The sequence below is a fragment of the Mustela nivalis genome (assembly GCF_964662115.1).
Source record: "Mustela nivalis genome assembly, chromosome: 13".
Lineage (NCBI taxonomy): Eukaryota > Metazoa > Chordata > Mammalia > Carnivora > Mustelidae > Mustela > Mustela nivalis.
Window position 1 is genome coordinate 58,085,907 of NC_139032.1, and position 12,319 is coordinate 58,098,225.

The window sequence follows — 12,319 nt, forward strand, 5'->3', positions numbered from 1 at the left end:
AATCCTAGAGCTCTAAAGCTAGAAGTTCAGTAAGACTTGAACCCTTTTTCTTATTACTATCTTCTGTTCCTGTTTTCTTCCCCCTCCCCCATTCAGTCTATTTTGTTTTTCTATCCACTCCTTTTCCCATTTCTCCTTCATTCCCTGCTCTTCCCCCAAGTCCACCCCCCAGTTTCTCTGTCCCTAGTTAACTGAATGGAATTATCCTCTGCCATTTTTTTCTCTCTCTCTCTCTCTTTTTTTCCCCTACTGCATGTGTATCTCTCTTTTCTATTTTTTTTTCTTTATAATGTACGTCTTCACTTACCATCAAGCTGGTTGGATGAGGATAGGTTCTAAGGTCATCTCTACTTTACTACTTTCATTATCTTCCATCTCCTTTTTCTTGTCTTCCTACTTTTTCTCCACCTCTTCCTACCCCCATCTCTCTTGCACATCAGCTCCTCTTTGCTTAATTAATTGAATAACAGTGTCTTAGTCATTTCCCGCACCCATCCTCATCTTTTAACCTTGCCTATATTTCACTTTCTGGCATGACTCTTTCTTAGAGCAGAAGCTCTAGGCCCTGGACCCCTGGGTGCATTGAAGATAATTTCTAGTGGATAGAGGAAGAAGGGGTTAGGATGTTGTTCCCCACGTTGATTAGACTACATGGAAAAATCTCTCAGTTGCTTCTGCAAGTGTTTTCGTGCTCTTGGGGGTGGCTTTAACATCATGTTATTCCTTTTTCTGCTGTCCTCTGCACAGGCTATGGTGAGTGACTCCAGAACCCCTTTCCATCCTTCGTAAGAATCCATATCGCAAACCACCTGGGCCCCTCCCAACTCTTTCCCCTGCTTAGGCTGATACTGTACCTCCTGTCTGCCCAATGGCCATTGCCTTAGGGAAACCATGAGCCTCTTCAGGGGCTGTTCCTAAAGCCTGGGCTTGGTAGATACATTAGGTTCCTCTACATGACAGCGTGGCTAGCAGAGCAGTCCCAGCTCTCAGGCTTAATCCCTGCCTTGACTGACTGATGTTACATTGCCCTTTCACTTCCCAAGTGTCCTGCTCATTTGGACTGCTGGCCTCTATAGCCACCTGCCTGGGATTGTGTGGGTGTGAGGTGGTACTCAGGGATAAAGGATAGCATGGCATCATTTGCAGTGATGGTTCTTAAATATGACTCTGACATAGTGTATTCTGTTCTTAATGACTATTTCCTATAGTAATTCTAAACTTGTCATTTTCCTTTGCCTTCCTATAAATGAGGGGTAGGAAAGCTACCAATAGGGAAGGAAAGGGAAAGTCTTTGGATGATAGGTACTGTAAGAGAAGTGCCATTCTAATACTGTTAGAACAGTCCCGAGGGCCTTATGCTTTGGATCTTAACTTGGGACTCATGTTACCTAGAACCCATGGGTAGTTCTTGTGAATGGCAGTTCAATTAGAGAGAAGGTATTAAGTCAAGTAGTTAAGTCACTTTGGTCACTGAAACTCCCTTCCTAGGATTTTGCCAGCCTTTGGCAGTAGCCAAGGCTGACAGCAGGTCTTCTCTCACAGTCTTTGGTCCAGTCCCGGAAGGCAGGGATTACTTCTGCAATGGCTACACGCACGTCTCTCAAGGATGAAGAGCTGGTAAGTGACCCATGGGCTTCCATGAGTCCACAGGCCTAAAAACTGGTTATCATCTTTATAGCCATACTAACTGAGCATTCAAGAGTGTTGGGCACAACATCATTAATGAAACAGATAAAAAGCTTTGGTCTGAGTTTTCCACACTGGAAGAGGCAAGGGACCAGAACAGAGGTAAGACCCAAGTCTCATGTTGGAGTACGTGACCAGTGAATTCAGGGTTTTATGGTGGGGCTAGCACCCTCTGTTTCCCTAGGAAGCTTGAATGCTGGGAAAAAGTTCAGATATAGCATTCAAGTCAGATCTCTCTTAGATGACCAGGAGCACATGACATAGTGCGGCTTTTTCTTCCAGTCTTGGCCATCATATCTCCTTTATTGCCAGAGGAGAAACCAGCGTCTCTGTTACCCTGCAAGGATCTCAGTTCTGATATCTCTCAGCAGAGACTTAAAGTTTTTTGGGGGTGCTGGGGTGTGTCTTTCAGAAATCCCATGTGTATAAGAAAACTCTGCAGGCCTTAATCTACCCCATCTCGTGCACTACACCCCACAACTTTGAAGTCTGGACGGCCACTACCCCAACCTACTGCTATGAGTGTGAAGGCCTGCTTTGGGGCATCGCCCGGCAGGGCATGCGCTGCAGTGAGTGTGGAGTCAAGTGCCATGAGAAGTGCCAGGACCTGCTCAACGCCGACTGCCTACAGCGTGAGTGCCCCTGTGGTGAGGGGTGTGGAGCAGGGACAGCAGGGGCCTCTCCAAAATATTCTTTCAACAAAAAGCTAGGATGGCTAGACTGTGATTCCTCTGGTTTACCTTGTTGTGAAGCTCTTTCTTTTTCAGAGAAAGTAGGGTCCTGAGTCAAGGGGCACTACCTTTCCAAATAACAGGTCTTATAGTACTCTCTTAAGCACCTTTAGGAAAAAAATTTTTGAGCTTTCTGTGGCCCTCTGGCAGAACTGGATCTCTTCTGGGATTCAGATAATCCCAGAATCTGCTTGAGTAGTATACACACTGCAGTGGCCATATTGCTCAAATGACTAGAGCATGTTTCACTGGGGACCAAAACTAATGAGAGAGATTGTTCTATGAGCTTCCATGCCTCAGAGAAGAACCTCTTCAAGTATAGACCCTAGGAGCCAGGGAAGGCAGCATTTTTTCCTTGATTATAGATGTAGCTTTTAGAGACAGTGCCAGGAAGAGAATTGTCAGATGGATCAGGCAGAGGTCCCAGAGGAGAGTGTGCCAAACTCCCAAGACCCTGAATAAATATACGATTTGTGGTGCCATCATGGAGTGGGGTGAATAGGAGCAGGAAAAGCAACAAGTTTCTGTCAAAGGAGTTGGTAGCCCTCCAAGTTCTTGCTCCTTGCTCTGCTTCTGCAGAACTTGTACCACTGTGACTAGACCTCAGGAGGAGCAGGGGTTAGGGATATGAGAGAGTATTTTCTTGCCCCTCCAGGTCTTGCATGTGTTACTCAGAGCCAAGCCATAGCAATGAAAGCCTCAAGGATTGCTGGGAGGAGAAAGGAAGATTACCTTTAGACTCATAAGCACTTGATTATCCCAAGGAAAGATAATGTGACATAAATGGTGCCCAGAGAGAGGCCTCAAAGAATTGTTCCTTTAAAATGTCTTTTTGTGAAGAGCCCTAAATTGGTGCCTGTGGCATGGCTACAGCAAAGTCAGTGGAAGAGATGGGGCCCTGAAAAGACTGAATATGAATGCTGGTGATGACTTTGCCCAAACCCATTATAAGGGGTTTACAACAAGCACAGGTGCCAGCAGACTCTTGCTTTAATTGCTGAGAACTAGCAGCCAGACAGACTGCATAGGCGGCTTGATGGAAATCTTCTGAAATGCTGTTCTGTAGCAAGGGTATCTACCTTTTTCTCAAGGGCCTTCTAGAGGTCCCAATTCAAGGAGGTGGCAGTGTATGGGATATGCTAGCTAAATGGAAAGACTAGGATGCAGCCCAGGTCATTTTTCATTTATCAGAAAATATCTTTTGCCTAAGGCTTCTGTGAAGCTTAGAGTGGAATGAAATGCCCTACTGTGGGCCTCCTGTGAAAGAAGATCCACTTGCCATCTTTCCAGGGTTAGGGTGCAGATGTTGGCCTTAATTTTTGCTCCAGGTTTTATAGAAAAGGCCTAGGCCTTTGGGAAGTAGAGCGAGGTAAGAGCCAGTCTGCAGGGCCAGTAAAAGAGGGCCTTTCTGACAAGCCCATTTGGTGAAATACATCAGAGGAGTCTGTTTTGCCACAATACTTAGGGTAGTAGGGAAAACCTGCTAGCCTCTGAAATGAGCTGTCTGGGGTCAGAGCTGGTGAAGATGGCCCTCACCATCTCTGCCGGGGTAGTAGTGATGCTGATAACAATAAAAGTGACCATTTATTTGAGTTCCTGCTAGGTGTCAGGCTCTGGGCCAGATGCTTTATATATGCCAACATAAAGCTTCTTATAATCCTGAGAGTTAAGTGCCATTTTCTTAGAAGAAACTGGTTTACCCAGCTAGGAGTTGTTAGGTCCGTTATTAAACGAAACGAGACTGAGACAAAGTGAAAGTTATTTAAAGCTTTATTTTATGACAAGTATTAGAAGTCAGGCTGATCGGCCATGGGGAATGAGACTGAAACAAGTTAAGGTTATGCAAAGCTTTGTTCTATGCCAAGCATTAGAAGTTAGACTGACCGGCCAGGGCCGTTCTCCAAAAAGAGTGACCACCCCCAGCTTACAGGCTCAAGAATTGACTGACTGACTGGTCAGGGCCGCCTCTGAAGAGAGCGACCCCTCCGCATCTTACAGACTACCTTTTATAGAGCAAAAGTCTGGCCACACATAGGTGGCCAATGAGATTGTAGTCATGTTAGGTCACACACAGGTGGCCAATTGAATTACAATTTACTCTATAATAGCTGTTTGACCTAACCTATTACTCTGGTCAGAATTGGTGCTCAAGGTTGGCACCCAAACAGCAGGGTTTACATTCTTTGGTGTTAGGGGAAAAGTATGTGGGTTTCTTACTGATTGGATGTCTCCACCTGGCCCAACTTGTCCTTGTATTCTGGGCTCTGTTATCAGGAACTGGCCGACCTGGCCTTGTATTCTGGGCTCTGTTATTAGGAACTAGCTGACCATATTTTACTGGTTTCCCAGACTTGCTTCTAAGTAAGTTTCTCTGGGGGAAGGGGGGCAGGGTCAGTTTAAGTTTTACTGCACAAACAACAAAATGGCTTTTAACCAAGATGGAGTCACTCTGGCTAAATAGGTCCTTAACAGGAGTGGTGGAGTGAGGGTTTGAACCCAACTTTGTCTCGTTCTAAAGGCTTATCATACTACAGTATTTTCTGAGATTAAAGGCATTAGAGTCCTGAGGCAGAATCCAGTGTGTGCGGTGAAGAACTCTGAGATCTGTATCATGGCTTGGAAGTTGGATGAGATTAGTGGAATTGTCATGTGCACTCACCTACCCTCCCTGATAACTGAGATACCCATTGGTGGTATTTTGGCCTTAAACTTGAAAGGTACCTCTCAACCACCATGTGGGGTAGAAGAAAGACCAGGCCAACTTCAGGCTAAGCGACACTTTTTTGTTTCTTTCCTTTTTTTGATGAAAAATTCAACATATATCTAAATGGAATAGTATAATAAATCCCCATCATAAATATCAAGTTTTTGAGCTTAAATTCCACTAGCCAGGCATTAAACTTCAGCAGGTCCCATATTGATTAGCTTTTCTTAGAGCCATCCCAGTCTTAAGCTTCTTCTACTTCTCAGTGATCTCTCCCAGGCTCCATTCCTCAGCTTTACCCTTGGTCTGGTGGGTGGCCTATGGTTACCTTACTTTCTGTCTCTGGCCATTCTTCAGGGGCTGCAGAAAAGAGTTCTAAACATGGAGCTGAGGACCGGACCCAGAATATAATCATGGCCATGAAGGACCGCATGAAGATTCGAGAGCGGAATAAGCCAGAGATCTTTGAGGTTATCCGAGATGTCTTTACTGTGAGCAAAGTTGCCCATGTGCAACAGATGAAAACAGTGAAGCAGAGTGTACTGGATGGCACCTCCAAATGGTCGGCCAAAATTACCATCACTGGTGAGCAGGCAAAAGTTTGAGAGGACAGGAAGGCCTAGGCTGTGGGGAGAAACCTGGAGGAAGAAGCATCCTGAATTTGAGGGAACAGTGGGCTAGAGAGAAAGAGGATAGAATTGAGGGAGAAGGGAGGGACTTTCTCTTCTAGACCATGGTGCTATCAGGTACTGGGAGAGCAAGTCCAGCACCTACAAGTGATAGGAATGATAATGAAGGATTTGATAGCAATCTGATGTTATATACTTAGTTAACAGTCTCATATTGTAAGAGCTAGGGGTGGGGGAAACAGAATAGGTAGGAGATCAGGGAATAGTTAAACTAGTGTTTTACTAGGTAGATGGGTGTGGCTGAACCATGTATATATCAATAGAAGGGTAAGTGGTGAGTTAGGGCTCTGGTGAGCAGGTGGGATTCTTGGGCCAACCTTTGAGAGGAAGACTGGTGGCCCAGGACTAAGCATAGATGGGGAAGATTGAGATTAGCGTTCCCTTGCAAGGAGAAGATAGAAACTGCTCTAAGATGGAGAACATATGAGTGGTGCTGGAAGACTTTGGATTTCTGGAGCATACTCTAAAGCCTTCTCCTCTGTAATTGGGTTGCAGTGGTGTGTGCCCAGGGCCTACAAGCCAAGGACAAGACAGGATCCAGTGACCCTTACGTGACTGTGCAAGTGGGCAAAACCAAGAAGCGTACCAAGACTATTTTTGGGAACCTGAATCCTGTTTGGGAAGAGAAGTTCCATTTGTAAGTCACGGGGCTTTGTCTTACCTGGGACTGTATGTGCTTTAGAAGCAGCATTAAATACTATTATTCTTGGGTGGACCCTAAGAGGATGGGGCAGAGGCACTGGAGAAAACTCATTTCTCACAGGCTTTAGTTGGGCAACAGCCATTTATTTCCTGGGTTTCTCTCATGGACTGTTATATCAGGGTTACCTTATCCAGGCCCTGTCTTAACTAGAGCTATTAAAGGGGACCCTGGGCACTCCATACTGCTTTTTCTAGAGTTAGAAAGATTTTCCTACTGCTCAGTGACAAAACCAGGGACTGACCACCCTATTGTGTACCTCTCAGCCTTGCCATCCTGCCAAGGAAGGATTAGACTCTTCTGGAGAGTTAGGAAGGAATGCCCATGCCCTACAACTGGGTAATTCTGGCTTGAAGATGGAAATCTGGACTCGGGAGAAGTTTCCATTTCCCTTAAAAGGCCCTGCTTTTTTCCTGCTTCAGCTCCTACACCTACTCCTTTTCCCATTGTCACTTTCTTATAGACTATTTCTTAAGATAGTAAGGGATGGTTGTTGAAAAATTGCAAGCTCTAATCTAGGACATGGGATAATGTTTGGAGAATCTGGATGCTTTGTCACACCCCTAAGACCAAGGACCAGGACTTAAGAGTCTGAATTAGGTAAGCAGGCTGGTTATGTAGAGACCTTCTTCTGTTGGCTCCTGAGAGAACTCATGTGAGGGATTGGGGCCTAGTACAATTGGCTTCCAGTCCAGAGGCAATAGTTACTGGGGGGAGCATCTATTTCTTTGAGAATCTGAGTGGTTCCTGCTTGAATTCTGTTTATTCTAAATTAATTCTAAATGAACTGACTCTGTAGTCAATTTGCTGCTTTTATCCATTTAGTAAATACATTCTTTTTTAAAATTTTTAAAAATTTTTTTATTAACATATTATTATTAGCCCCAGGGGTATAGGTCTGTGAATCGCCAGGTTTGCACACTTCTCAGTACTCACCATAGTACATACCTTCCCCAATGTCCATAACCCCACCACCCTCTCCCTCCTCCCCTCCCCCCAGCAACCCCCAGTTTGTTTTGTGAGATTAAGAGTCTCTTACGGTTTGTCTCCCTCCCGATCCCATCTTGTTTCATTTATTCTTTTCTTACCCCCCAAACCCCCCACTTTGCCTCTCAACTTCCTCATATCAGGGAGATCATATTAGCAAATACATTCTTAAGCCCCTATTCTATACACAACACTGGAGATGATATTGTGTGTATAAAATGTATAAGACATGGGGCACCTGGGTGACTCATTGGTTAAGCATCTGTCTTCAGCTCAGGTCATGATTCCAGGGTCCTGGGATTGAGCCCCATTTCTGGCTCCCTGCTCAGGGGGGAGTCTGCTTCTCCCTCTCTGCCTGTCCCTTCTCCTGCTTGTTCTCTCTCTCTCTTTCTAATAAATAAATAAAATCTTAAAAAATGAAATATGTAAGACAATTCCTGCCTTCGAGAAGCTCTTTGTTGATTTGTCTATTTTTCAGTAGACCAACAGTTATACTATAGTATTTTAATGAAATGTGCAAAGATATTATGAGAATACAGAGGGAAAAAAGCAGCAAATTCTATCAAGTACAAGTATGAGGCAGTAGGACCCAGTAAGCACCTGTGAGGGAAGGAGAACATGGGAGGGTACCTGGCCAAACTACCTTTTCCAAAGGAAACATCATAGAGAAAAATGACAATTCAACTGTATTTGAAGTTCAGCAAACACATACTTACATAGATGGGTAGCTGGATGGAAAGCTAAGCAGATATGACCAGGTGGACATATCATGAACATTAGCACCTTTACTGACTCTGGGAAGGGAAGTAGCAGTTGCTTCCTAGGGCTCTGTGACATTTGTCCACCTGTTGATGTTGTCGATAACAGATAGCTGCACAGAAATTCAGAATTGTCCCTAATTATTCTTCCCCTCTCACCCTTCTTTGTGTTAAAGGAATAAGGACTGGATAATGGTATGTAGAGCCTTCCAGGCTGACTAGGATAGTTTGACTCACTTGGAACTTTAGTACCAGTTTCCTGACTCCTTTTCTTCCTTTGCAGGGCCTCAAGTACAGTTGATGGAGCTTTGGAAGGAAACTGGAAGTACTAGGAATGGGTGCTGCTTGGTCGGTCCCTAACAGGTTTTGCCTATTTCTCTCACAGCGAGTGCCACAACTCTTCTGACCGCATTAAGGTACGTGTATGGGATGAGGATGATGACATCAAGTCAAGAGTAAAGCAGCGGCTGAAGCGAGAATCCGATGATTTCCTTGGTCAAACCATTATAGAGGTTCGGACACTGAGCGGCGAGATGGATGTCTGGTACAACTTGGGTAAGGAAACAAGACCAGAGAAAGTTGCTGAGAAGGGACAGCATGAGTGGAAAATCTAGGGAAAAGCCTATCTACTAAAACCACCATTCAGTCCCTGAAGCATTCCTCTATACAGAGTCTGCCTTACCTGCAGAGAACTGATCATTAGTATAGATGGGGGACAGAAGTGTGGAAGTGGCCGGAACTCACTCTGGCTGGACATTCTTCAGATTCCAGAAGGCCCTTTAATCCTCATGCTCACCTCTAATGGCTTTAGCTCCTGGTTCTCTTAATGGCATAAGAGAATTTCTGTGGGGGAATATTTGGGGTATTTATAGACGATGTGGTTGCTGGAGTAAGTTCACCCTATTAGGTGAACCATTGGTTGGATCAGTCCTCTTTTTCCTTGGGTTAAACTGGGATGGGGGATGTCTGTGTTCTCTATAGTTGCATTGGTGTCAATCTCCGTCTTCTTTTATTCCTAGAGAAGAGGACAGATAAATCAGCTGTCTCAGGGGCTATCCGACTACAAATCAGTGTGGAAATCAAGGGGGAGGAGAAGGTAGCACCATATCATGTGCAGTATACGTGTCTCCATGAGGTGAGCCAATCCTTTGTAGGGTGGGGTATCAGAAAGCTGTGCTGGGAAGGGCCCTTGACAGTAAATGGGATTGCTGGGTGTTTGAAGATCTGCGCCCTCTTTTTTATTCACTGTGCTACCCTAGACAGCCCAAGTAATAGTCCCAGCCTTAGTTTTCTTTCACTAATGTAAGAGCAGCCTACTGGGGCCACATGAGAAATTAGCAATGACTTGAAAGACAGAATTTCTTTGGAACTTTATTCACATTCTCCTGGACTTTACCACCAGTTTTTGGTTTTGTTTTTAATACATATGTAACTCTTTCCTTTTCTCTGTCTCCTGCAGAACCTTTTCCATTATCTCACAGACATTCAGGGTAGTGGAGGAGTCCTGATCCCTGAGGCTCGAGGAGACGATGCATGGAAGGTGTACTTTGATGAGACTGCCCAAGAAATTGTGGATGAATTTGCCATGCGCTATGGCATCGAGTCCATATATCAGGCCATGACGTGAGGCTCTCCTGGGGCTTTGGGAAGTGGCTGCTAACTCTCGGGGAGGCTAATGAAGGCACACAGAGAGGGCGAACAGGTCCTTAGTAGGGTAGTATGCAGTGATTTGTTGATCTCCTTCCTGAGCTTAGGTGAGGTGGGTCTTTGCCCCAAGGCAAAGAAAATATATGTAAAAAGGGAGTATGTTTATCCAGAATTCAGGGAGAAGGTATTTATCTGTCTCCCCGACAGTTCAGAGATAAGAAGGGCAAAGGACATAAGAGGATATGCCAGGACAAACTTGCCCAAACATCACAGGCCTGAGGAGATACCACATGTGTTCTTATGTATATGTGTGTGATGGACAAGCTTTCATAGATTAGCCTGGATATCAGAGAGGTCACTAATTTATAGGGAAAGCCACTGTGTCTGGGGTTGACCAAGACTCCTATGCTGGAAATTTTTGCTTACTATGAGAAGAGGTTTTGTTTGTATATTAGCAAGACTGCCACTAGAGCTGTGCTCAGGAAGCAGCCCCAGGTAAACAGAGGGTAACTATTGCCCTGGATGTGCTTCATTTATTCTAAAAACTTTTATCAAGTTCCTTTTAGGTGTCACATGTTGTGCTAGGTGCTGAGAACACAAAGATGAATAAGATGGGACCTCTGTGCTTGGGGAATTGAGTCTAGTAGCAAAGAAAGACCATTAAACAAACAATTACAATATAAATGGTAGAAGTAATAACAGGGTATTATGAGAGAATCAAAATTTTAGGGGAGGCATGTGAGGGAAGCCATTAAAGACTTGACACTTGAACTGAGTCTTGAAATACAGGAAAGGTAGAGGAGCATTTCCAGTAAGGCATGTGCTAGGGTGTTGAGATGCAGCCGACCAAAGACTGTTCAAGGAATTACAAGAAGTTTGTTATAGATGGAATGAAGAAATATGGTGAGGAATGAGCTTTGAGAATGCCTCCCTACAATTCTTACTCTGTTCATTCTTCCTCTATGATCTCATCCAAACCTATGACCTTAACCACTACTTATGATCTAGGGACTCCCAATTTCTTTTTCCAGATCATACCTTTTCCTGAATTTCAGATCCATTGTCAGCTGCTTCCTCAGTATGGCTAAATTCCAAATCAACATCATCTCCACCAAATATATGATATCTTCCTATATTTCCTATTTTAGTAAGTGGAACAATTTTCTAGGCGGTGTTCACACAAATTTAGGAGTCAGCCTAAACTTTTCTTTCATAATTACTATTGCCCCTTTAACTCCCAACATCCAAACTCTGAAACCTGGATTTGTATCTCCTTAAAATGTTTTTAACCCATCACTTTTACTATAGCACAATAATAATGAATACAATAACAACTCCCTTGTGCATTTCCTTATATCCCAGGCACTGGTCTACGCACTTTATGAATTTTAACTCATTTAATTCTCATATTAACCCTGTGAGGGGGTATCATTATCTTTCTCATTTTATAGGTAAGAAAACAGGCATAGAGAAGCTTAAGAAATTTATCCAAAGTCACTGAGTAAATGGTGGAGCTGAGATTCAAACACAACCTTGCTATAGAATCAGTATTCTTAACCATTTCTCTGTTCCATTTAGTGCTTCATTGCTTCTTTTTTGAATGATTGTCGTTAACTCTGCAACTGCTCTTTCTGTCCTTGTCTCATCTCTCTCCAAGCCTTCTTTTCCAATTTATCATCAAAGGGAGCTTTCTGAAAAACGAGTCTGATCACATTGTGCCTTCATGTTAAAATTTACCATGGTGGGGCGCCTGGGTGGCTCAATGGCTTAAGCCTCTGCCTTCAGCTCAGGTCATGATTTCAGGGTCCTGGGATCGAGCCCCGCATCAGGCTCTCTGCTCAGCAAAGACCCTGCTTCCCCCTCTCTCTCTGCCTGCCTTTCTGCCTACTTGTGATCTCTCTCTCTGTCAAATAAATAAATAAAATCTTTCTTTAAAAAATTTACCATATAGAGGATAAACTCTCCTGTTTATCTGTAAAATAATATATCTTTATCTATATCTATCTATGAAATAGTTCTGTTAACTATTTTATGCTTACTTCTCCTCTCTCATTTCTTGGTATTCCTCTATCAAATACCCGAACAGTGGCCATAACTGAGGTTTCCCAAATGAATCAGTCTCTCTGATATATATTTGTCTTTTGCAATGCAATTTTCCTTTGCCTGCACACTTCTCCATTTGACTAATTCCTACTAATCCTTTAAGTCTTGGTTCAATCAACTCTTCTTTGAGAAGCCTTATTCTAATCCCTTCCAGCCCCAACAATTCTGATTGAGGTGATCTTCTTGTGTGTTTCTACTTCTAGGTTTTGCCTAGCATGCCTTGGCTTATTGACTTTCTAACACTTGCTTTCTCTGCCAGACTATCACATCTTTGTATTCTAGCACATAGCACTGGCCCTGGCACATGGTAGGCA

The 12,319-nt window shown here is 43.9% G+C and overlaps 1 protein-coding gene across 9 annotated transcripts in view; it reads left to right on the plus strand.

Annotated features, from left to right (window-relative positions):
- Positions 1 to 12,319, plus strand: part of UNC13B (unc-13 homolog B) — a 225,981-nt gene that overhangs the window by 190,066 nt on the left and 23,596 nt on the right. For all 9 annotated transcript variants that reach the window (XM_082694712.1, XM_082694713.1, XM_082694717.1 and 6 more), the window contains 7 exons: positions 1,543 to 1,617; positions 2,099 to 2,318; positions 5,479 to 5,706; positions 6,306 to 6,447; positions 8,641 to 8,810; positions 9,275 to 9,390; positions 9,715 to 9,878. In XM_082694712.1, the coding sequence (XP_082550838.1) occupies positions 1,543 to 1,617; positions 2,099 to 2,318; positions 5,479 to 5,706; positions 6,306 to 6,447; positions 8,641 to 8,810; positions 9,275 to 9,390; positions 9,715 to 9,878 (1,115 nt within the window). The remainder of the gene's footprint in view (positions 1 to 1,542; positions 1,618 to 2,098; positions 2,319 to 5,478; positions 5,707 to 6,305; positions 6,448 to 8,640; positions 8,811 to 9,274; positions 9,391 to 9,714; positions 9,879 to 12,319) is intronic.